Source organism: Dipodomys merriami, unplaced genomic scaffold (genome assembly GCF_024711535.1).
Source record: "Dipodomys merriami isolate MVZ:Mamm:240054 unplaced genomic scaffold, mDipMer1.0.p SCAF_40, whole genome shotgun sequence".
Lineage (NCBI taxonomy): Eukaryota > Metazoa > Chordata > Mammalia > Rodentia > Heteromyidae > Dipodomys > Dipodomys merriami.
The window spans coordinates 10,419,102-10,446,380 of NW_027205604.1; the positions used below are offsets into that span (position 1 = coordinate 10,419,102).

The window sequence follows — 27,279 nt, forward strand, 5'->3', positions numbered from 1 at the left end:
AAGGTCCTTGTCTTAGTTTGTTCAAACTGCTATAACACAATGAACTAGGTATATTGTAAACAACAGAATTTTATTTTTACTGTTGTGTAAGCAGGGAAGCCCAAGGTTATAGTGCTGCAGATTTAGTGTTGGGTGAGGGCTTTTTCCTGATTTATCAATGGTGCTTTCAAACTGTGTCCTTAAGAATAGCGGAAGGGAGCTGGGCGCTGATGGCTCACTCCTATAATCCTAGCTACTCACGAGGCTGAGATCTAAGGATCACGGTTCAAAGCCAGCCCAGGCAGGAAAGTCTGTGAGTCTCTTATCTTCAATTAACCACCACCAGAAAAGCAGAAGTGGTGTTATGACTCAAGTGGTAGAGCACTAGCCTCAAGCTGAAGAGCTGAAGGACAGTGCCCAGGCCTAGAATGCAAGCCCCATGGCCAAAAAAAAAAAAAAAAAAAAAAACCAACAAAAAAAAACAGTGGAAGGGAAAAGGAAACTACCCACCTAACACCACTTCTTTGTGTGTGTGTGTATGTATATGTGTGTGTGTGTGTATGTGTGTGCATATGTGTGTGTGTGTGAAAGTGTGCATATGTGTGCTGGTTCAGCTCCACTTTTAGGTTTTAGTGGCTAATTAGAGATAGTCTCATGGACTTTCCCTCCTCCAACCTCCTCTTCCTCAGTATTGAGTGTTATAGGCATTACACTGATGCCTAGCCTCACATTTATAAGGGCACTAATTCCATCCTGAGCATTCTTCTCATATGACCTAATTATCTCACCTCTGATGACGATCACTTAGAAGGTTAATATTTCAACATATATATTTGGGAGAATATAAGCTCTCAACCACAGCCATATGCATTAAGGATCTATTTTCAAAGCTATCAACAAGTTAGTCTGCCTTTTTCAGTCCAATCAGCAATGCATGCATTATGTGAGTAATAAAGTAAAGATCATTCAGTAAGAGGACACAGACTCCTATGTTAGAGAAAAGATATGCTATTATTCAAAGAAGAGTAAGAAGCATAAGGATTGGCATATTTGTTTCCATTCCTCTTGGCCCAAATCCATAAAGTCAACAAAGATGGCCCCAAATGAATGCCCGCACATGAATACATTGCATTATAGCAGAGATACTCACTGAACGTAGAGAACTCTGAATTGTTTATACTGTACAGAGGCATGACCCCCGTCTGCATCAGGACAAACTACTATCTTATGATTCTTGGCCTGTAATTTGCACCAAAAGGGAGACACTAGCTATACTTTGAGTTGTTTGCTATACGAACATCTCTGAACAGAGAATTTGAAACAAAGGGTAGTGGATTGTTAAGTGCAGACATGCTCATTATCCACTAAGGTTTATCTTCTAAGACTATTGTGGATTCTTTGTAATTACCAGACAAGAATATTCCTAAGAGACATTCTGTTAACACAACTCCCTTTGAAGCTATGTCCAATGTCAGAAATCTTCCTTGGGAGAAGCAGCAATTTGATATTGAGGTCAAGTCCAAAATCTTTTCAATTTTGGGCCAAAATGATGACCTGTGCACAATGCACACAAGAAACCTTCCTGTAAGTGGAGGGCTGAGTGGTTTAAGGCTGGTCAGGGTACAGACCCCTTTTGGAACTTATGAATCTGACAGCAAAAGGACAGTACTTGTGAAAAAGGCAGTGGAATCACTCTCCTTTCTTGGAGAGTAGGATTTTACCTGCACACACACACACACACACACACCACTACCACCACCAACAACAATAAAAACAACAACAAACCCTCAAAACACAGCCACTCTGACCCAAATCTCTAGCTGTGCTTTAGATTGACTCTCTACCTTTTTACTCTCAAGCATTCTAGAGCTGTCAAAAGGTAAGTGATCTGTCCATTTGAGCATTCACTTGACCTTTAGGGAGCAGCAGATGGTTGCTAAGTTCTTGTCTGCCTGCTCCCTGCCCAGAAGGAAGAACACAGGAATTTGGTCAATCGCTCATTTTATGTCTCCAGAATCCCATATGATGATTGTGATTAAAATTATTTCTTACCATGTGTCCTATAAAAATAATTTAAGATATCCCTAGAGTGGGAGGCAAGTCAGAATGCAGAATTTGCTGTGATTTCTCACTGTAAATTCCTTGTTAGGAGTGACAATGGGACGAATGAGTTGTTTTCTGTCTGTTGTGATGTATCATCCTAATCAAGAGGTTATAGCAGAGCCTGTTTAAATATTTCTGTTTTACTGATATCTTGTGAAAAAGCAGCTAAAGAGTATTCTCCTCTTTTTTTAAAAATCTTTTTTGTTTTTCTGTCTAGTTACTTACAATGCATCGTTGGATGCTATTATTTCTGGCACAACCACCGGTACAAACAGTGTGGTGCTAGCTTGGAGAGAGAAATCAAAAAAACATCTTAAAATGACTTCCTTCAACATTGCCCAGGGCGTTCATGGTTTTGATTACCACTCTCGGCTCAATTTAATTGGTATGTAAAATAAATCATGATAACGATGAAGGCCTCGTAAATTGTCTAGGAGGCAGATTTGTATTCATGGATCCTCTCTACCTTGTTGCTTTATTGCCACTGAGACCAAGATGAGCAGCTCAAATTTTATTGCCTGAGATTGCCTGATAATGATGCAGTGCATGCGATAGACATTGGGGCGAAAATATGAGAACGTCCCCCCCCAAGGTGTTTTAATTTACAATGAGTGGGGGATGGGAAGTGATAGAAAAGATGGTTGGTGCAGTGTCTGCTATTGTATCACAAATGGTTCTGCCTGAATACATCATTCTCATGGTTATAATTGCTGCTACTGAACACAAACCACACACACACACACACACAGTACAACATATAAGAAAACTTCCAATTACCTTTCAAATTCACTCAATAATGATTTTTCAAATGTTTCCACTTATCCTAGCTTTAGCGTATTAAGGAAGAGTTATGCTGAGGCAAAAGAGTTCATTTTTGCTGAGGATATAGAAATGGGTTCAGGCCATTCTGTATTTAAATGGAGTATCTCAGCATTCTGAAAACTGTTAATTTTTATGTGTGTGTGTGTGTGTACATGTGGACACACACACACAATCACACAAAAGATATGTGATTGGGACACTTAAGGGTGGTTATAGAGAACACAGATGACCAGAGGATGTGCAAGGTACCCTCATTCCACAGCCATTGTTCATGTGAAGCATAGGGGTATTTGCTGAAGGGTAAATGGCTAAAATTCTCAACCATCAGAGCCACCACTTAGGATCTTAAAATAATTTGAATACAGGCCCAGAAATATGACACCCAAGTTTCCAAGGAGCCCCAAGGGTTTGGTAGAGATGGGTAGAGAGGTTGGTGAGTCAACTGGACAGGAGACTCAAACCACCCTCATGTTATGGAGTGAAAACTTAATTCAATCTCTGCATATCAATAACCATTTGTATTTGCCACTATGCTGGAAACATAAGTGCGAATGATCTCAGCTCTACAGTTAGTCCTAACCCAGGGAGAACCAGAAAAGAAATTCTGCATTCCACCTCCTTAGTAAGTACAGATGTCTCACTCTTGAAGTGCTTCCCGAGTACCACTAAGTCTTGTTTAAAGCATCTACCAGTACTACAGCAGGACAAAAAGATATTTGTGACAGTTGTACATGCTTAATCATTGAAATGATGGTGAAAGTAACTTGTTCTTCGTATTTTTTAAAATTAAATTTGTGAACTGTCAATATGATTTCATTCCACCTTGCTATCTACATTGCTATACTGTGCTTTCTGGAGAGAAAGGTTCCATTTACCTCTTGGGCTGATGTTTGGTTCCTAAAGGAGACCAGTATTTTTCCTTCCTGCTAATGCATGCCCCTTTCCCCTAGGCCAATACCCCTTTCTTTCTAATCTGTCCATTGGTTGGAGCTCATATATTTTCACAGCTGACTTTAGTGTGCAATGCAAGATCTTCCTTCATTTGGGACAGAGTGCATTCGTGTTCATCAGAAGACATTGATCAACTTATGGACATTAAAACCCAGATTTTCTTTCTTCATTCTGATTAGCGACTGCTGGCATTAACAATAAAGTTTGTCTTTGGAATCCGTATGTGGTTTCTAAACCAGTTGGGGAACTCCGGGGTCACTCAGCCAGTGTAATAGCTGTCCAGTTCTTTTCTGAAAGAAAACAACTTTTCAGCTTCTCCAGAGATAAAGTAAGTAACATTGTGTATTTCATTTCTTTACTTATATCTCTCCACTTTTACCTGAGCTCTACCGTGGTTCTTGGATTTCTCTGAGTGATGATGCCAATATATACTGTTTAACCATGATGTAGAAATGTACATTGGGAAAAGTGTTTATTGATGATTACTTAATAATAGTCCTGCGCAACTGGACAAAATATTTCATTAAATTTTTGTTCAAACTACTTATCAATGGATTTAATCCTTTATTATTTTGGTGTTGGTCTTGAGGCTTATACTAAGTGTCTGAGCACTGTTCCTAAGCATTGTTGCTCAAGGCTAGCAATCTACTACTTGGGCCTACAGCTCCATCTTTGGTTTTCTGGTGGTTAATTGGAAATAAGAGTCTTATGGATTTTCCATTTTGTGCTGGCTTTAAACCAAGATCTTCAGATCTCAGCTTCCTGTATAGCCAGTATTATAGGCATGACCCACTGGGGCCTGGTAGATTTAATCCTTTTTATTGGGGTCTTGATCTATCAGATCTTGGGAGTTCCCAAAGTTCTCACTAATTTAATAAGAAAAACTGGGCATGTGGTTCAAGACTTGTTTTTTGGTCGATGTTACATAGTACAGCCAGTTAGCTATTATGGTTTGATATTTTTGAGACTCATTGAATTAGAAATCTAGATTAATGTGATGAATGTGAAGCACATTTTAATTAAAGTTATCTGTCAAGTTCTCATTGACAATATGGACAAGTTTTTGTTGTTGTTGTATTTTGCAGTGTTGGGTTTCAATGTAGGGCCTTGTACATGCTAAGCAGGTACTCTATCACTTAGGTCTTGATGACCAATTTTAAATATGGTTGAACTTTATGGTGCTAGAACCAAACAATCTAAGTTGGATTTTGAGCACACTACAGATATTCATTAGGGAAATTGCTTAAATCTCTACAAGTCTTATCTTTTGTGTCTCAATAAGACTTTCCTTTTACATGATTGGGGGGGTCATGGGGCCTGAACTCTGGGTCTGGGCGCTGTCCTTCAGCTCTTCAGTTCAAGGCTAGTGCTCTACCACTTGAGCCACAGTGCCACTTCCTGTTTTTTCTGCTAATGTGGTGCTGGGGAATTGAACCCAGGGCCTCGTGCATACAAGGCAAGCATTGTACCACTGAGCCACCTTCCTAGCCCCCTTTTACATGATTTTTGAGCACGATTTTTGTAAGCATACAGTTACAACTATGATAGGTTTTGAGATATTCGGTTATTGGAGATAAAGGTAGCTAATAAGCTTATTGAGAACAAATCACTGAGGCTCAATAAATCCTAATTTTTTTTATTGTGAAAATACTGTACAGAGGGGTTACAATTACATGGGCAAGATAATGAGTACATTTCTTATCAAGTATTGTTGCCTCCTCCTCCTTTGTTTCCCCTTCCCATCCCATCCTCCCCCTGCCCTCCCCCCCCAACCCTCCTCCCCTCCCCTACCAAAGTTGTAAAGTTTGTTTTCGACATAACGACTTGTACATCTCATTGTTGCAATGGGTCCACCTATATCCCTATTTAAACGATTTGTTTTTTTCCCTTCCCCTCCACAGACTATAACAACATCAAATACAGTGAAAGCAGGGGTTATACCGTGGGGGAGGGACATACAAAGCAACAAAGAAATAATTTTATAAATGTGTTAGAAACAATCGCATGAAAGAAAAAAAAACATTTGAATACATATCTTAGGGTTCATTTCCCTAACATCAACTTATCTGAACATCTTCACTAGCTGTACAACAGACAAAGATCTCATATCTAAAATATACCTGGAACTCAAAAATTAAATCCCCCAACAACAAATCTTCAAAGAAACAACTGCCCAATCAATAAGTGGGCTAAAGACTTAAAGAGAAACTTCTCCTAATTTTTATTCTATGCTAAAGTAGGATAAATTTTATAGAAACAATACTCAAATTAGGTAGAAATTAATCTTCAACTCCATAGCCATTAACCAGTCTAACATCCTTCCAAAGTTACTTATTTTACGATTTTACCTATGTAACTTTTTCTCTTTTCCTGTAAATTTTACTAACCAATAGCTAATCCCTGTTGACTCGACCATCAGGTGGTCAACATTAATTTCACCTGTCCATCTAATTACAACTCTTGTCTCTCCCACCACCACATATTGCAAATATTTCCTAAAATGTTTGTCTCCCAGCTGCCATCCATTTTGACTAGCTAGGTAACCTGCTGGAAGAATTGTCCAATCCCTTATCTCTGCCATCCTTTGAAGTATCATCCCAAATCCTCAACTTTCATGCAAAGCCCTCCTCTGATTTATCAGGCTATTTCCTTCCTTGGTTTCCTTTCACTCATGTAATGTTGCCATGTGATGGGCTGTTCCCAGCATCCAGTTTCTCCTGCCTCCAGTTCCCTGACTTGCCTTATCTGACAGAGGTCTACGTGTCTTCCAGTCTTGGGAGAGGGTCTTGCTTCTATTAGGTGTTTCTTTCTATGCAATTCCATTGCAGTCGAGTGTTCTACATTACCGCTTGTGTCACTCTGGCTTCCTTAAGGAGGTTGGTGACTTTGTAGCTTGTGTTTTGGTGTCTACTTCAGTTCTGAACACCTGGTCATTTGGTGATCACTTCTTGACACCTTGAAGTGAAGACAAATTGTGGGGCTCCTACAGGGCAAGGAATCTCTGAAGGAAATGGTTTATGATATCCTCGTTAGATTTAGTTGTTCTACTTTTTGAGGTCTCTTAACACTATTTTCTAACTTGAATGACTGATCTTAACCCAGTCGGATTTGTTGGCTCAAGCAATGTAGAAGTGCATTGTCTCTTTCATTAGATTTTAGTTGCTTGAGCACAAAGATTTTTTTTCCTGCAATCATTTCTGTGTTCCCTAGCCCTAAAAACTATTGGTGTATTAAAAGCATTCATGTTTAACACATGCTGAAGATAATCTGTGAAATAGTATAACTGTTAAGTAAATGACCACATTCACAAGTTAGGGGCTGTCTCTTTGTTTGACTTTTGTGCATACATGATCATCAATATGTGAAGTGAGTAGATCCTTATCCAAAACGAGCATAATACAAACGCCTGATATTGTATCATTATTACCTTGGAAAGGTTTTTTTTTTTTTATAACTTTTAAAGCAAGAAAAGCAAGTCCTGAGAGTTATAAATGATTATGTACAACTTTCCTTAATATTAAGCCTAGACACTTTCAAGGGCAGTTTTGCCCATCAGTCTTTATTTTGAGTTTTAAGCCATTACATCATAATAAAGATTGTCATGCTGTTGATCACATTATTACGAGTCCATGCCATCTTGATAAATGGATGATAATCTCAATTCTTATGTCTGAAGCAAACAACAATGCTTTCTGCTACCGATCTGCTAATTGTCATAAAATTCTTTCTGTATATTTTATAGAACTGGAGCTCAGCCAGAAAATAGGGAGAATTAAAGCATCTTTTTCTTCTTCTTCTTCTTGTTTTCCAAAGAGCCTTTGATCGAATCACGTTTTGGCTGATGAGATGGTTTACAAACCAGAGAATGATCTCAATAATTTCCTCCAAAAATGATCTGAGGCTTAAGTTCTGTTAAAAGATTGTACAGTTGATGCTTCCCAGTGATGATCGAATAATAATTTTATTCCTTTAGAATCTGGCATCAAACAACATAATAGCCCAGTTGCTCTTTGCTTTGGCCTCCAAACTAGTTTTTCTGAAAACAGCAGTCAGTCTAGCAAGGCCCTGCTGGGAGCCAGTAATTTGGTCATTTGGAGGAGGAACTACCAGGGGAGAAAAAGGATTTTCAGGGCCTTGGAGAAAATTTCTCAATTGGGGGCCAACATTGAGCTGAATCCAGCTTTTCTAGTGTGCATAACTGTCCTCTCCAGGGCTACTAATCCTGATCTGGCCACCAGAATTGGATTCGTTTGTAAGTTAATACTTTGAGCTCTGATTCCGTGCCCGCCCCCCCAGCCTGGCATCTGTCTTCCAGAACTAAAGTTGGCAGAGAAAACAGGTGACTGTGTCTCTGACTACAACTTATCTATTTATCTTCTTTTCTTTATACTACTCTCTCCAACTCCTAGCTATTCATCAATTAGAGGAGCTTAACTTGCACAAATAAATGAGTTAATTCTCTTTGCAATTGCAAGCAAGGAGAAGGCATGTAGAGCAAATATGTCCTTTTCTCATTTCTCCTTCAAATCAATTTTTCTCCAAGAAATAACAATTTCCAACATTTGAATTAAGTGAATATGTTGCAGCATTCCACTTCATGCATTATTTTAATGTTAATAATAATGTTAATATTAATAATAATGTGAACATGGTGTTATACTATATTACCTTGTTTATGTGTACAAATACTTATCAGTTTATCTGGAAGTAGTATCACACAAAATGCATTTTTATCTTTCTCTAAACAAAAATCTCTTGGGGATACTTTTATATTTGTAAATTTAATTTTTTCTCTGAACTTCAAAAAGTTATAAAGGGGGTTACAATTTAATGTGTGTGTCTAAGGGCCCAGTGCGTCTTCCTCTGAGTCTTGAAGACTTTCATACCTGATCTGTGATTCTCCATGTCTCAGCCTCCTGAGTAGCTGGAATGACAGGTGTGAGCCATACCTCCAGCCTATCAAAATTATATATTCTTGTTTAATAATTCCAATATGTGGAGTCCTTGATGATATAACCCTGATATGTGCAATTCTGGCTATTCTACCTCTGATTAACTTATTTCCTTTTTCCATGCTTGGTTATGTTTATTGCCATCACGTTTTTTTTACAGTTAGCGATCTCAAGGCATGTTGAGGAACTAAATGAGATGCTTTCCTCCAGAGGAGATAACTAATTGTTTCTGCACCGAGAAAAAGGGGAAAATGACTTACTTGGGCTCCTGCCTGGCCCTTAGATGTTCAGGCAGCAGTGTGGCTGCCTGATTCCTTGCCACTTGACCCCACTCAGAGCCTTCCTGTGGTCTCTTCATTTATGTCTACTGTTTACTGTCTCTATCTTAGTCATGTTTCCTTTTCTTTTTTCTTTTTTGTTTTTGTTTTTTTGGGTCTGGTCGTGGGGCCTGAACTCTGGGCCTGGGCGCTGTCCCTCAGCTCTTCAGCTCAAGGCTAGTGCTCTACCACTGGAGCCACAGCACCACTTCTGCTTTTTTTTTTTCTGCTTATGTGGTGCTGAGGAATCGAACCCAGGGTCTCAAGCATGCAAGGCAAGCGCTCTACCACTGAGCCACCTTCCCAGCCCCCCCATGTTTCCTTTTCTCTTTTCCTTACTTCTTTTGGATGCATGGAGCTAGCATCTCTCCCTGAAAGCCCCACCAGGCAAGAGAAACTGTGTCTCAGAGCTTTCTCTTTGAAGCAAGAAGTCCTCTTGCAAGATCTTGCTTTCAGTGATCATCGAATCACACTTTCTTGTTCTAGCTATTGTCATTTCTTTCAAAGTTGTGGGTAGCATAAATCTTGAGTGAAAAGCGTTTTAAATTAAAACTTCAGTTCAAAAGGGAAACTGATCTTTGAACAGCAGAGTGAGGAGAAACTTGGCTTTAGAGATAGGAAAATGTTAGTTACCACTTTCAATGCTAAGTGAAGAATGATAATGACAAAACAATCAGAATAATTGAAAATTGGAAACTCATCAAATAACCTTACATTTTGGAAACAACCAGGGGTTTGAAATAAAATGTTGACATTAGTTACATTGCTTGCCAGGTTTGGCCTGAGTAGTATGATGTGGTAAGGAGTATTTTGGCTGTTTCAAGTTGTTAAGGATAGAGCATACAACTGGCAGATAATAGCAAACTAAGTCATAGAGTTGTGTGTCTTTTCTCACTTTTGTTGAAAATAACTAGAAGAGAGGGTGAGAGAGATAATAGACAGATGATAGATTGAGAGAGAGAGAAGGAAAGAGAGAAAGGAGAAAGAGAGACAGAGAAAGATAGACATAGATTGATGCTATATTGTAGATAGATTATTTAAAATTTAATTTAATTTTTTAAATTTACTTTTATCATCAAGGTGATGTACAGAGGGGTTGTAGTTACAAAGTAAGGCAGTGAGTACATTTCTTGTTGAACATGGTTACTCCCTTCCTCATTTTTCTCCTACTTTCTATCCCCCATTCCCTCCCCCCCCCACCAGTTATAGAGTTCATTTCTATTGTCTTGTGAGTATCATGTTGCATTGGTTCAATCTTTGTCATTTTTCTCACCATTTTGTTGTTCCTCTTCCCTTCCTTAACTCAGATAAATGTATATAAAATACACAGGGTACCAAAATCAAATACAGTGACAACAAGGTATACACCATAGGGGGGAAAAAGAAAAAAAATGAAAGGAAAAAGAAATAACTTTACATAGTACATTAAAAACAACAACAAAGAAAAACTTCCTGTTTACATATCTTGGGGTTCATTTCACTTTGCATCATCTTATATGGTCATATGTACATAGGTATTGAGCTATTGGGATCCTCTACTAGATATGCTAATAGATAGATTTTATTTTAATTTATTTATTTATTGTTTTGCCAGTTGTGGGGCCTGAACTCTGGGCCTGGGCACTGTCCCTCAGCTCTTCAGCTCAAGGCTAGCACTCTACCACTTGAGCCACAGTGCCACTTCTGGCCTTTTCTGCTTATGTGGTGCTGAGGAATCGAACCCAAGGCCTCATGCATGCAAAGCAAGCACTCTACCACTGAGCTACCTTCCTAGCCCTAATAGATAGATTTTTGTGATACAGTAGGAAGGATAGACAGAGAGAAATGAATATTGAGAGATATTGGGATAAGGAGAAAGATAGATTTTGTATGTGTGTGTGTGTGTGTGTGTTTGTGTGTGTGTGTGACAGAGAGTGAGAAGATAATCATTAAGGTAACTTTTAAAGATGAATAGCACAGTAAACAATTTTAATTTCCCTCATTTTAAGTTTTACTTCATTCCTGAGGGGCAAGTTGTTAAAGAATAAAAACTATTATATGATTTTAAGAAAAAAAATTAGCTGACATATTCACTAGAAAAAGTCTACAGGAAGAAATGTACTCATTATCTTGCCCATGTAATTGTAACCCCTTTGTACAGTATTTTCACAATAAAAAAAATTTAACAAAAAAAGTCTGCAGGTATGTATCATGTCAAAAAACATTGCCTTTGTTTTCACTGATTATGCTCTTGAGGATTTTGGAGGGCTTAAATTCTTAACAAATGCAACATAAAGGTATAATCCATAAAGGTATATTCAAGCCCCAGTCCCTTAGCTCTTCAGCTCAAGGCTAGCACTCTACTATTTGAGCCACAGTGCCCCTTCCAGTTTTCTGGTGGTTAATTGGAGATAAGAGTCTCATAGATTTTCCTGCCCAGGCTGGCTTTGAATCATGACCCTCAGATCTCAGCCTCCCAATAGCTAGAATTACAGGTCTGAGCTACCAGCCTGGCCCTGTTTACCTATTATCTGCAAGAGGACCATACGTTTTGGTGGATTATTCCTAAAGCACTGTGCTAAGGTAATGCAGTTTTCAAAATCCCCCAAGAACTCACATTCAAGCCCCACCTCGTCTCTCTGGTTTTGTTACTCTTTTCTTATTTCTCTCTTTTACAGAATGTTACATATGTCTGATGAAACTGAACAAGCCTCCTTTCAATCAGGTCATTTGAGCCCATTTTCTATTTCTTCACTTTTTTGACAGTATTAGGAAATGTAACAACTTTTGTTTCTAATCACCATACTTGGAATTAAATTGCAAGTAGATAAATAAGGCTGGTCCATCTTTTTCATTGAACAGAAAAAAAGGTTATCCATCCATCCATCCATTTATCCATCCATCCATCCATCTGTCCATTTATCCATCCATCCATCCATTCTTTTATCCATCCGTCCATCCATCCATCCGTCCATCCATCCATCCATCTAGCCATCCATATATTTACCTCTCCATAAGTTTTCACACTTGTGAATGTAATATTGGTAGTTCCAAAGAAAAGAATTATTTGTTTACAAAGGTTTTGTCATGATCTGTGAATTGCAGTGGTTGTCTTGATGTTTGGAAGGGATGTGGGGATTCTCATCAGGGCCAGCATGCACATGCAACTCTCCTACATCTGAACAGAGTCCGCACTGTGTACCTTCGTGAAAGCATTTGAATTCTTGTCATCTTGGAATATTGAGAGAATGGACTGAGCAATTTCACCCCATTCTAGACTGATTTTCAGAGCAAAAAGGGGCCTCTTCAGCAGAGAGGTGAAATGGACAGATAAAATCACATACCTGAGCTGACAAATTCAGTTTTAGTCCTTTAAAACAGGATTCAGGGAGTCTGAAGTCTTAAAACACTGGTTTCTAGATCTTACATATATAAGATAGTATTTGCCCACAATCCTGTATTAAGAAAAGGTAACAATGAACAAGACAATGAGTATGAAGAACAATGTCATCATCATTATGCAGAATGCTATGTCTTACCGTAACATAAAAATTTAAGCTTATTACTGCTAATGTAAAAGTGAAGGTGAAATGAGACCCAAAGAGATTCTCTATATGAGCCTGACTGAATCTGAGTTGGTATGGAAACCACAGGTCCTTAGATCTCACATAAGTAGACATAGATAGAGAAAATTGTAGAAAATATTATATATAATATATGCATACATTTTGTTATATATATATATATATATACATACATATAGATATTCTACAACAGTTTTTTGTGTGTGTGTGCTGGTTCTGGGGCTTAAACTGAGGTCCTGGGTGCTATCCCTGAGCATTTTTGCTCAAGGCTGGTACTCTACTACTTGAGCCACAACTCCACTTTCAACTTTTTTTGGTTAATTAGAGATGAGAATCTCCCTGACTTTCCTACCTGAGTTGGCTTCAAATCTCAACCCCAGATCTCAGCCTCCTGGGTGGGTCGGATTTACAGGTGTGAGTCACAAGCACCCTGCCAATGATACCGATTTAAAAGTACCAAATATTCCATTGTAATTTTAACATTACGAATTTATCAGTCTGTTTTTTCATATTAAGAAAGAACACATCTCTAGAATATTTGGAATGGAAATAGTAGATCTGTTATTTTTCTAAATTGTCACATAATTCAATTTTTTAAGTTAACTTAAATATAAGTGGAGATCTTGTGATTCTCAAAGAATAATAAGACATTAAATGGCAGTTTTTTTCAAAGGACTTGCTTGATAAGATTGAATTAATGTGAATTCTTTTGTGTGATGAGAAAGATAGAAAGTGGCTGGGAGAGGTGAGTATAGGTATCTGGTTTAAAGCCAAGCCAAATGATATTACTGATTAAGGGGATAAATTTCTTGTTCAAGGTAATTATCACTGACCTTCAAATCAAGTAGAGCCCTTAAAGCATGATACAAAGGAAAGACCTGGGGGAAAATGTTTGAAAAATCACAATGGACGAATTTTATCCTCGGAGACTCAGATTTAATTGGCCTAAGAAAAGCACCCAATAAAAGGTGATTTCTGTGGCACTGTAGGTATTTTTGTTTAATGTCAAGTTTAGGAAGCATTGGTATATAATATGAGAACACAGGGAACGTTTAAAATGTCTTAGAAGTAACGACATCACCTAATTTCTAGACGCATGCTAGAATATGGGTTTACTAACTAGGTGTATCAAACTGTTGCTTGATTCTAAACAGAGGGAAAAATAAAGAATTAAAGATGGAAGTTAGGCTTAATGAGATTATTAATAGCATAAGGTTCATAAGGAGAAGCAGAAAATTAATTTTAAGGAAAGACCATGATTATACATATTCCACTTAACACCAATTCTAGTTTTAATTGCTGAAGAACTCACCTCTTGTAGACTATAGAAGTTATACTTAATCTGTTTTAAATTTTTTATTTAGTTAGTGTGACTAAATGAAATGAAATATTAGAGACCACTTAAATTATTTGAACAAATAATTCTGAGGAAACTACAATCTATTAATACTGTTGAGTCATTATTAATCTATACTCACTCATGATACCATCAAGTATTATTATTCTGTTGTGTAGTAGTTTCTATCTCTCAGAATGGGTCTAAATAAATTAAGACACTATTTTCCACAATAATGACATAACCATTCTAGTATCATGATTCTCATCATCCAGATGGGTATAATCTTATGACTATAATATTCAAAAGATCACCCAAATCTATTTATATTGATAACACATTGAAATATATTTATGACTTAATTCTTAAGGATCTGTATTTTTATGAATAAACATTTCTTGGAGAGCTTCCAGCACATTTTAAATGAGAAATTTTTATCAATTATAAAGAACATGAATGAGTCTTTCATAAAATATTCTTGCCCCAAGCCCCATTTTTCTTTATAAATATATGTTTGAGCAATTTGTAATCCTGTTTATCTGATAGCAATTGACTAAGTCTGTTCAACCTTGTTATAAGGGTTGGTAGATAGGTTAATCTATACATCAGATACAATTACTTCTGTAAGATGTGAAAAGTCTTGTAATACTTCATATAGTTTCATATGATTCATATAAAATGATGTGAGATCTGTAATTTGGTAAATATCTATGCAGGAGGGAGGTAGATTTTCTGTAGAGGTGCTCTATTCTTAGATTTATCTCAGCTAGTCTTTTCATTGATGAGCTAAATAAATATATAGTATTTTAAGCTGGGTGCTGGTGGCTCTTGCTTATAATCCTAGCTATGCAGGAGGCTGAGAACTGAGAATCATGGTTCAAAGCCAGCCCAGAGTAGGAAAGTCCATGAGACTCTTATCTTCAATTAACCACCAGAAAACTGGAAGTGGTGCTATCACTCAAAGTGGGAGAGCAGTAGCCTTGACTAAAAAAGCTAAGGACAGCACCCAGGTCCTGAGTTCAAGCCCCATGACCATATATATAGTTAAAAAACATGAGATACAGGGCTGGGAAGATGGCTCAGTGGTAGAGCGCTTGCCTTGCATGCAAGAGGCCCTGGGTTAATTCCTCAGCACCACATAAAGCAAAAAGAAAAAGCCAGAAGTGGCAGAGCGTTAGCCTTGAGCTGAAGAGCTGAGGGACAGCGCCCAGGCCCAGAGTTCTGGCCCCATGACGGGACGACCCTCCCCCAAAAATGAGATACAGCATTTAACAACTTCAAAAGTATTTATTATACATCATCAGGGGCTCTAACTGAATTCTCATAATACTGTGTGAAATAGATACCAAATTAAAAGCTCAGAGGCACCCTGCTGGTAGCGGGCAGAGAGAGATTAGAAGCAGGAAATCATGTTGAAAGCATATTGGTTATTTTCTTCTCATTAACCTGTGTTATTTCTACCTACACCACTACTGGGAGCCCCCCCACCATCACCCCACTTGCACCCACAAAGCTGCTCTTTCTGTTTGTTGCCCAGGACACTTGGTGTGATTCAGTCTCACAGGAATGAGGAGAACCACGAGGGGGGAGAAAGGACAGGGAAAACAGCCATTCCATGTTTGCTGAATAGAAAGCAACCTTTCCGTTGAGCAAAGATTCACTGTTTGTTCTCTAATAAATGCATGCCATTGGCATAACTTGGTTGCATTAAGTAGTAACTTTGGTTTATTTGAACTTGATTTTAGTTAATGCCACTTCTGATAATTCATCAAAATTACATATAAATGTCGAAAGGGAGGGTGTGTGTGAGAGAGAGAGAGAGAAGGAGGGAGGGAGAGAGGGAGGGAGAGAGAGAAGGAGAGAGAGAACCACAAATTAGTACTTTTGAACAACATCAACTTGAAGCCTGCTATGTTCACTGCTTAGAATTCTGATTCTAAGCATGATGTTCACTACTTAGAATTCTGATTCTAACCATGCTGTGTTCACTGCTTAGAATTCAAGACTTAAGGCATTGGAAGAACTCTACTCCATTCTAGAGGAATCACTTTCCCACCATTTCTGCCAAACTTGGATTTGGATTTCTTCATATCCAGCAACACTAGAAAGCGTCCTGATAGTGCATTACTCCTGTGTCTTTTCCTGCTTCCTTTTCTTCACCCAACTCCAAAGAGGACCAAAGGAGGATAGACATGCGCACATGCACACACACACATAAATAGAGCATAATAAAACTCAACAATTGCTAATTGAAAATGGGTGCAAGAAAAGAAGGGAAGAATAAAAATATGGTGGAGGATGTGAATTTGTTCAGTATTCTCTCTCTCTATATATATCAGAACAAAATTTTCATTCTATAAAAGATGTCTATTTAAAGAATGCTCTGGTTATCACATTGAACTCACTGAATTAATCCAGGAAAATCTCTTTTTCAAATTCTTAGTTTAATCACATCTCTAAAATTATTATATATATTTTGTGCTATCCTAGGGCTTGAACTCAGGGCTTAGACATTGTCCCCGAGCTTTTTTTTGTTTGAAGTTAAAACTCTACCATTTGAGGGCTGGGAAGTTGGCTCAGTGGTAGAGCGCTTGCCTTGCATGCCTGAGGCCCTGGGTTCGATTCCTCAGCACCACATAAGCAAAAAGAAAAAAGCCAGAAGTGGCACTGTGGCTCAAGTGGTAGAGTGCTAGCCTTGAGCTGAAGAGCTGAGGGATAGCACTCAGGCCCAGAGCTCAGGCCCCACAACCGGACCCTCCCCCCCAAAAAAAACTCTACCACTTGAGCCACAGCTCCACTTCTGGATCTTTTGGTAGTTAATTGGACATAGGAGTACTTTCTTACTGGGTCTGGCTTTGAACAGCTATCTGAAAATCTCAGCCTCCTAAGTAGTAGGATTACTGGTATAAGCCATTGGCACTCGGCTAAAATTATTTTTGCTTTGTGAGATAACAAACGTACACAGGTCCTGGTGGTTTAGAGATGGGCAACTTTGGTTACCACAAACACATGCCACTTGCTAAGCCCTATTCTAGATACTGGGATAAAAACAGTGCTTTTGATACCCTGCATCTTGTATGTTCCTTTGTCTAATTTGGGGAAGGGGAGGGGAATAACAAAATGCTGAAACAAGGACACAGGATGACCTATTGCAACAATGATACTCACAAGACAGTATATTGGAAATGAACTTTACAACTTTGGGGGGGGTGAAGTGGGAGAGGTGGGGGAGGGGAGGGATAGTGGGAGAACAACAAAGGAGGGGGTAACAATGCTCGACAAGGTACTCATTACCTTACTCATGTAACGGTAACCCCTCTGTACAGCATCTTTACAATAAAATAACAAACAAACAAACAAAAACCCAGTGCTTCCTCTGGGACCCTTACAGTTGAGGGTATAGTTTTAAGCAGGTAACATAGCATGCAATATGACAGTACTCTGAGCCAACGATGGCACTGTGGATGAAGAAGCTAGGGTCAAAGGTTAACTAAGAAAAATACTGGCTAAAACAATAATTAGGGTTACTGACCTTCCTTCTCTTTCAGGTTTTGAGACTCTGGGATATTCATTACCAGCTGTCCATCCAGAGGATTGCTTGTCCTTTTCCCAAGAGTCAAGACTTCAGATGCCTTTTCCACTTTGATGAGGCCCATGGACGACTTTTCATCTCATTTAATAACCAGCTAGCTATGTTGACCATGAAAAGCGAAGCCAGTAAGAGGGTGAAAAGCCACGCAAAAGCCGTCACATGTGTCCTTTACAGCACACTCTCGAAGCAGGTAATGCTGCCTTCTTTTGAGTCACTGTCCTAACACATCCTCAAGTTTGGAGACTCATTTCCTCCACTCAGCCTAACATAAAACCAAGGAAGAATCCAGAAAACACAAAGGTGAGGAGGAAATGATTTAACAGTAGCATGGATGCTTTCAGTGGTAGTGTGGTGTGTCCAGGTGGATGTTCGTTGTAGGTGTGACAATAGAAGTATAAGGAATTACAATTAGTTCTAACTAACCCAAACACACAGCACCTCATGTAAATGAACTTATCTGTGTTAACCACCATTGTTTGGATCTTGAGCCAAACGCAAATGAACCCGGTTGTAAAATTCCCATTTATGAACGTGATCCTCCTGTATCCCTGTGGAGAGTTCTGAAATATGCATGAAATGTAATTAGCAGAGATCCATTTTTGTTTTTTGCCAGCCTATTTTACACCCGAGGCTCGAAGTGGCGCTTGGAATGTATTCATAATAAAATGATTCAGTTAAATGTGATGATGCCACTTAGTATGCAGCTCCTGTCCTCTTTACCTTCCCTCCATGTTAACAACACTCTACAGCCCTTGCTTTGGGATGCATCATCTGGATCTAAGTGAAGTTGGGGCTTCCCCTGTAACCAAGAGGCCACATAGACCACAGCCCCCTTTTACAAAACAGGAGAAAGGGGGAGATCCAGCCAGAAAAGCGGCCAGCATGAGGTGGATGGCTGATTGTGGTCTGGTGGAGAGAGGCAGAGAACACTGGAGATTAAGTCTGCTACAATGATCCCCTCAGGCCTGACGGAAACAGCACAGTGGGAACAGAAGAGAAAAAGCAAGCCTCCAGCTTGCAGCCAATTAAACAATAACTCCAATCCCTTCTTTCCTTTTGCCATCAGTCGATGCTTTTGCTTCCACATAGAAATGAGCAGCTCAGATTTTGTGCAAAGGGTGGAAAGCCCCTTTGGTGGTAATGATAAGTGTGTTATGTAGCTACTTCAAACACTCTGTTTTCTGGTTATTCTAGGAGACTAAATCTTTTTTTTTTTTAATGAAACAATCCATTCTGCATTCCATCTGCAGGAAAACATTCCCCAACAAATGTTTTATTGAACTTCATGAAGGCAACCGGTTCATTCAACTCCCTGTTGGCTGATGACAGATGCAGTTGTGTCTCAGAAAACATTCTGTTAATTGAGATCTTTGGTTAAAAAGCTAGGGTTATGTGTATATGTGGGGGGTCCATGTTTTCTAGCCTTAAGATGAACAGTATCTCAGGAGAAATGCAGGAAATGAGACACACAGAAAAAAAGATCTGGAATCTTCCATTTGGGCTGTGAAGATCAAATCAATGTCATAAAAACATACAAGTTATAGGAAACAAAAGTACATGCCCATATGGTAGATCTTAAAGGAAGTATCACTGCATTTGTTGCTGAGTAGCATAGATAATTGACAGCATAATGCATGTGTAAAACCCAAAACTGTGTGTCATATGCATCAACCTATTATTATTATTATTATTAGTGATTAATCTATAGAGAAACACTTGAACGTTGTATCTGTAAGGATGTAATGAACCTGGGTGTCCGTACCTCATGCCTATAATCCTAGTTCTGTGGGAGATTTGGGACCAAGAAGATTTTGGTTCCATGTCAGTTAGGGAAGAAAAGTTTGCGAGACTACATTTCAACAGAGATGGATGTGAGCATGGTGCTATGCACCTGTCATCCTTGCTACTACAGAATAGGCAGATCACAGCTCAGGTGTATGTCCAGGCAGGGCAAGATCTTACCTCAAAAAAAGAGAAGACAGTGCAAAAGAAGGGCTGGAGGTGTGGCTCAGAGGTAAACATCTCCTGAGGAATTGTGAAGACCTGCACTCAAATTCTAGTAGAGACAGAGGGAGAGGGAAAGAGACAGCGACACACACAGAAAGAGATCATCTATAGCAGAGAAGTACAAAGAAAATAACATCCACAATCCCATCAGACAGTGTTAATTTATTACCTGAGAGTAATTAAAAAAGCAAATATAGCAGCTCAAACAAGTGCCAGGTGCCAGAAAGAAAGAATGAAAGCTTATTAAGTTATTGTTTCTGAATCCAGAGCTCAGAAAAATAAGTTGTCTTTGAAAGAACTGGATCTACCCTTAAAGAATGGAGTCTTTGAGCTGACCAGTCACTGCAGGGCAGATGCTATTACCGGGCCGGGGAATGAAAGCAGAAGAGGCAAATGCATTACAAACTCCTAAGGAACCAGGGCATTGCAGTAAAATGAAGCTGAGGTAGAAGCAAAGCTCTCTCCATTGGGTAGTAACAGGTCCTGCCTGGGGCTGGGTAGGTGACATTTCAGTGAATCCATGACAGGTGCCCTGGAGAAGGATCCCAGACAGGAGCTACAACACCAGCCCCAAGGAGGACATTGGACAGCAGTGTTATTTGTGGGCCAGGGCTTCCTTGATGAAATTCTTAACAAAGTCAATGGGAATTAAGGAAAGTAAAGAGGACTTAGAGTCACCTGGGGAGGGTCATTCACCGAATGCACTGCAGTCTGATCGGAGAAAATCCAGCCCAGGCTTGAGGCCAAAACAATTCTCACAGTGTGATCTTGGATCCCTTGGATACCCTAGAAAATAATCTCAGAGGTCAGACCGTTTTCATCTCTATCTTCATTCTCTAACAGTATACAGTATTTTTTTTGGGGGGGGGGACAGGCCATCATTGCTAAGGGTGTGTGTGTCTTTCTGTTGTTTTTAACAGTTAACCAGATTAAATTTGCAATGTGATTAATATTACATTTAATTAGCCGGTTACCTGTTAACTGATAACTAATGTCTGCCCATATTATGTATTTTATGTAACTACATAGAACTATGTATTAAACAGTTATATATATATATATATATATATATACACACACACACACACACACACACACACACACACACACATACACACATGTCATGTAATTAGAATTCTTTTTTCTTTTTTTCTTTTTGTGTGTACTGGTACTAGGGTTTGAACTCAGGACTTGGGTATTATTCCTGAGGTTTTTGCTCGACGCTAGTGCTCTACCACTTGAACCATAGCTCTACTTCTGGCTTTTTGGTGGTTAATTGGAGAGAAGAGTTTCATGGGCTTTGCTACCAGGCTGGCTTCCAACTACAATCCTTAGACCTCAGCTGCCTGAGTATTTAGGATTACAGGTGTGAGTCACCAGCATGAGTCCTACTCTAATTCCACAATAATTGTTAAGCATGTAAAGCAGCCCCATGATGATTCATTGTGAGAATGGCTGGATTCCAAAGACAGAGGTTGAACTTCTGGGCAGACTACTTAGCCTTCCTGCACTTCTGTTTCCTGGTTTTTGTTCCTATGAAGGACTTAGGGAGTTAAATGGCAACAGATGTTATATCTAGGAAGCTAAATATTACTGTATGGATTGAGTAGTCATCTGTATTTCCTCTGAGAACTGTCTGTTCAACTTTTTCCATTTATTAATTGGGTTAGCTGTTCTATTTTTGTTTAATTTTTTGAGCTCTATGTGAATTCTTCACCTGTTGAATAGCTGGCAGGTATTTTATCCTGTTCTATGAATTATTGTCTCTTGGTTCTGATAATTGTTTCTTTGGCTGGGCAGAAGCTTTTTAATTTGAGGCTGTTCTACTTGTCAAATCTTATTCTTATTTTCTGGGCAACTGGAGTTTTCTTCATAAAATAATTGACTGTGTTTCCTTACATTATTTTTTTTCCTTACATTATTTTGTTGTTTTAAAGTTTCAGGTGCTACATTTGATCATTGATACATTGGAGTTGATTTTTGTACGGGGCGGGGGCAGGATTAGAATTAATTTTCAGCCTCTTAGGTGCAGATTGCCACATTTTGCCAGGACTACTTGTTAAAGAGACTATCTTATCTCCAGTGGGATTTTTTTCACTTGCTTGTCAAAAATTAGTTGGCTGGGGCTGTGTGGTTTTATTTGTGGGTGTTCTGTTCTGTTTTGTTGTTTTTTGTTTTTCTGTTTTGTGCTGTTACCATGCTGTTTTTGACACTATAGCTGTGTAGAATAATTTGAAGTTCAGTATTATGATACCTCTAGCTTTGCTTTTTGCTTGGGATTACTTTTGCTTCTTGAGGTCTTTTATGATTTCATATGAAATTTTAGATTGATTTTTCTATTTCTGTGAAAGACCTTTGGGCTTTGATGGGAATTGCATTGAATGTCTAGATTGCCTTGGTCAGTGTGGCCATTGTACAATATGCCTTCTTCAAGGTGGTGTGTGTGTGTGTGTGTGTGTGTGTGTGTGTGTGTGTGTGTGTGTGTGTGTGCACATGCGCACGCGTATGCACATGCATGCTGGTCCTGGGGCTTGAACTCACCCTCTCACTTGGCTGTTTTGTATGCATGTGTGTTCAAGGCTGACATTCTATTACTTGAGTCATAACTCTATTTTCAGCTTTTTGCTGGTTCATTGGAGACAAGAATTATTCCAATTTGTCTGCCCCAACTGGCTTCACATTGTGATTTTCAGGTCTCATCCTCCTGAGTAGCTAAGATCAAAGATGTGAGCCACCAACTCTTGGCTCCTTCTTAGAGTTTGTCCTCGCTAGGTCTGGCCATTAGCTCTGGAAGACCTTGCTAGCTCTTTCACACCTCTCCTGGTGAGCATCACTGTGTGTGGACATCTTTATCTTATTGACTTATTAGGATTCCTCAGTCCTTCCCCAATTCTCCCCCCCCCCCAACTCTGTGTCATGTGTTAACAAACATTAGGAAGTTCTGCTTATCCCATCCTTTTTCAGCCCAATAGCTCTTTCCTTGACAATCTAGTTTGATGTCATCTTGAATCTTTCCCCTTTGAATTTAATGAAGACTGCCTTCTGTTATTGACATTCCAACCATCTGCCCACATTTCATGATTATTTTACTCAGTGAGGACCTCATGTAATTCTCCTAGGAAAGCAGCTGGGCACAGTTCTGTGGCTCTTCTTTATCTTCTTGTCTTTTGTTTTCCTACCTCCTAATCTAAGAAAGTAGCGTTAAACCACAGAAAGTCTTTAAAAAGGAACCACCTGCTTATTTCCCCAGATAGGGCTTCCCTCCCAGCCAAGAGCAGAGCAAGGTGGCACTGTATGAACATGTCCCTGGAAAGTACTTTCTACTTTCTTTTTTCTTTCTTTTTGTTTGGAAGAATTAAAGTAACTTAGTATCCTGGAAGCAGTTATAGTAAGCTGTCTTTATAGGGCTTTCTTAAATTGAGCTTTTCTTAAAAATCCCATGGACGTTAGGAAAATAAAAATGTATTTCTGCATGCTAGGATGGAGTAGAATAGATAAAATTTATTTATAACTTATACTCATCCTAATGGTGTGTGTGTGTGTGTGTGTGTGTGTGTGTGTGTGTGTTAAACAGAATATTTCAGTTTGTTGAGGGGATTTATAGTTAAGTTAGGTATTTGGGTGTCATCATATTTTCATATGTTATATTTACTATTTTTCCTGAAATACTGGTTTTGGGAAAACATTACATGTAAACATCAGATATTTATTGTAAGGAAATTAAGACAATGCAGTAAATCTCAGCTGAGGAAGTTAATGTTGCTAATGTTTTATTGGCAATTTCTAAAATCTCTGTGCATATTTATTCATAAATGTAGTTCAATGACCTACTTTTCTGTTTAATAATATATTTAGAATATGTTTCCTTATCATTTGAAGAAAGGCAGTAGAGCACTCATTGTGTCATGAAAATTTACTAATCAATTTCATTTTGTAAATACGCGACTTCACACATGACTTTAACTCTTAGAAAAGGATTTCTAGGGTAAAGAATCAGGTAATTTGATACATGGATTGCCTACCAGTCTCTTCTCCTTTTATCTGACCACTAAGATTAAGTGTATTGATCATATATGTAGCTGTCTAGTGAGATTCGCCTGACAGCAGTTGTTTGGTTTCTTCCACTAGATTCCTGAGGGCCTTCATGGGGTCTGATAATCTAGGATGATGGGATGTGAGGAGTGAAAATTGGAAGACCAGATTGCCTCACTTGACCCAGAGAAGTGCTGCTTTTGAGGGTTGATGCTCATAGGGACACAGGAGCTTCCATCACTGTTTGCTCTGCTTGGAATTCTTTGCACCCAAGCACCAGCATGGCTCACTTGGTCGTGCCTTTCTGCAAGTAATTCCTTGGAGAATCCCTGCTTTTGCATCTAGCCACCCATGATACTCTCGCTTCCTTCTCAGCTCTATTTGTCTCAATAATTCTGGTCACTGCCGAACTTAATCTATATGTGTGTGTTGCTGTTGTTGTTGTTATTTGTGTTGTTCTAGGGTTTGATTTCAGGGCTTGGATGCTGTCTCTGAACTTTTGTGCTCAAGGCTAGTACTTTATCGTTTGAGTCACAGCGCCACTTTTGGTTTTCTTGTGGTTAATTGGAGAGAGGAGACTCATGGACTTTACAACAAGGATGACTTCGAACCACGATCCTCAGATCTCAGCCTCTTGAGTAGCTCAGATTATAGGTGTGAGCCACAGCACCTGGCTTTTCTTTCTGTTCTTATCTTTCACCCACCCCCCACCCCTTCTCACAACATGTAAGACAGAATATTTCACTGAATCTAGTGCTTAGATTCAGGGTCTGAGTATTACAAAAGTTCAATAAATCCAAGAAGTGATTTTGAGAGACTGAACTACAAATTAATCTAGGAAGAAGTAAAATCTGATCAACAAGGCCAATATATGGAGAGTAACAGCCTTAAAAATATTTGAATCCTTGGTCTATGCCAGTATTCTGAGATATTATCCTTCTCATCTACTTACTGAGATGGAACTTCCAGAGATTTGCTACAAAATGCAAATGAAGGAGATAACTTGCTTTCTATTATGATACTGTAAATAACACTATCTAAGACATGAAATTATGAACAGCAATTAAATCAAATATCCCCAACCCTTAGTAGTCAACTGTATCAGCTGCTATAATTTTCTATTCTGCTCTTAACTTAGACCTAAGACTTGAGATGCAGAGACAAATGAAGAGAAGAAGCCGGCGGGGGTGGGTGGGTGGGTGGGATGCAGTCAAAATTCAATGTATATCCTATTAAGAAAAATGAGGGTAGGGCGTTCTTGGGGAAGGATGGGTGAAAATGTTGAAAGGGTTGTCATTAATCAAGATGGATTGTTCTCACAAACTGCTCTATTGAATGACAACTCCTATGTATAACCACTTAAAGATAATAAATGCAATATATATATATATATATACCAAAAAACCTGTTGTTGAAATTGTGAGATGTGGGATAACCTTATGCATCTAGAAGTCTGATTTACTGGGACAGCTTCAGATCAGAGAGACACAAAGAGCCTATTATATAATTAAACAGTTATTGAGCACTGATGGGTCACGCCTGTAATCCTAGCTACTCAGGAGGCTGAGATCTGAGGATCGTGGTTCAAAGCCAGCCAGGGCAAGAAAGACCGTGAGACTCTTATCTCCAATAAACCACCAGAAAACCAGAAGTGGCACTGTAGCTCAAGTGGTACAGCCCTAGCTTTGAGCTGAAGAGCTGAGGGACAGCGCTCAAGCCCATAGTTCAAGCCCCACGACCAACAACAACAACAAAATTATTAAAGTTATTATCTCCAATACCTAAAATGGAAAGGTTACCATCAGAAAGCCATGGCTCCTGAGGTCCATTTCCTCTAGAATATGCTTATTAGGACACTGCCTTTCTGTTATGCAAACTATTGAGGTCCTGTCCTTCATTTTCTGGGGTTGAGTTTGAAGAGAGACAGCTGCAATAAACCACACACCTACAAGAATTCGGGGTCATCAAACTGTGGTGTGTAGGTGCGTTGCCAATATATTTATTCCTGGCCTTTATTACTGATAAAAATAGCTTGCTAAAATTAAATTCGCCACTGGCCAATAGTCAGACCAGTGTCTTTGTTAGTGGCGCCACTCTTGCTGCACTTGGAAGTCTTTTCCCCTGCATTGCTATTCTTACGATGGCGTAATATTGTCATAGTAAGGGTCCCTTCCATTTGACACTGGTTGTATGTTTGTGACATTGTCAGTTTCAACACATTGCTTTCCTGAAGACAGCATGACCAGAAGGCAGATTTCCATAAAATGAAATCAGACTGGCTATCCGCTGTTGTCACTATGGATTCAGATTTCATGAGAGATGGTTCAATGAACAGAGAAAGGAGATGAAAACTGATGAATCGTGTGTTGGGTGTCAGCCAGGTGTGTAGGGAGGTAAAATGCAGAGTGGCAGAAAGTGAACTATTCTGAGTCATGATCCAATGTCTATATTAGATAAAAGGCAGACATATGCTTAAGGTGAGGCCAGCTTGGAAGAAGTAAGCAAGTTTTCCCTTTGAACGTGGCATTTTAATGTTTACACTGCTCTTGTGTTTCTATTGGAGGATACATATTGTGTAGTACTGAAGTACATAGTAGAGAACAGTTACTAAGTAAATACTCTGGAAGTATTTACTTGGAATACAGTGGAATACAATCCATTAAACCTTTCATCTTTTCTTAAAAAACCATGAGCACAATTTTCAGATATGCTTAGAAAGTTATGTTTTCATGCATTTGCTTTTAACCCCTAAGCAAATATCTAAGATATTAAAAGTATGAAATAATATAAAATTTCAATGTACGTCTAAAAAATTTGATTTCTAAGATTGTAATTGTCTTCACTGTTATGGTTAAAAGAAATCAAAATCTTAGTTTCTCAAATTAATTTCAATTTGAAAAATAATATAAAAGCTGAGCGTTAGAGGCTCACACATACCATCTTGTCTACCCAGGAGGCTGAGACCGTGAGGATTGAGATTCAGAGCCAGCCCTGGCAGAAAAGTCTATGAGACTCTTAGCTCCAATTAAGCAGCAAAAGCCAGGACTGGAGGCATGGCTCAAGTGATTTGCTCAGCAAGCTGAGCAAATGTGAGTCTCTGAGTTCAACTCCTGGTACTATCAAAAAAATATATATATACACACATACACACAGACACACATATCCATCCATCCATGCATATATCCATCCATCCATTCATCCATCCATCTATATATCCATATAGACATGTACGTACACATAATAGTTATATCATTCCATACATGAATATATCCATCTATACATGCAGTATATACATACATACATGCATGCATCTATCCATCTACACATGACACATCTATCCATTCATACACATATATACATATATCTATGCATGCACATATACACACATACATATATACACACATACATACAGAAAGCAGGCAAATAAAATGAAAAATAAAAAGTGATATGAACCTGAATAAGAGATGACACATGGTTTAAATAGAATAGGAACTCCAAGTAAATTTTATGGTTTCTCTAATGCTATCGTAAGTGATTTAAAAATCTTAGCTTCTTTAAACCTCATAATGAGGGGATGAGCTAGTTACTATGATTAGCCTTGGTTTATGGATGAGGAAATTGAGGC

The 27,279-nt window shown here is 38.8% G+C and overlaps 1 protein-coding gene across 2 annotated transcripts in view; it reads left to right on the forward strand.

Moving 5' to 3' along the window:
* Wdr49 (WD repeat domain 49) overlaps positions 1 to 27,279 on the forward strand; it is a 115,049-nt gene that overhangs the window by 31,604 nt on the left and 56,166 nt on the right. For both annotated transcript variants that reach the window (XM_069991944.1, XM_069991945.1), the window contains exons 6-8: positions 2,300 to 2,467; positions 4,035 to 4,183; positions 17,572 to 17,805. In XM_069991944.1, coding sequence (XP_069848045.1) covers positions 2,300 to 2,467; positions 4,035 to 4,183; positions 17,572 to 17,805 — 551 coding nt within the window. The remainder of the gene's footprint in view (positions 1 to 2,299; positions 2,468 to 4,034; positions 4,184 to 17,571; positions 17,806 to 27,279) is intronic.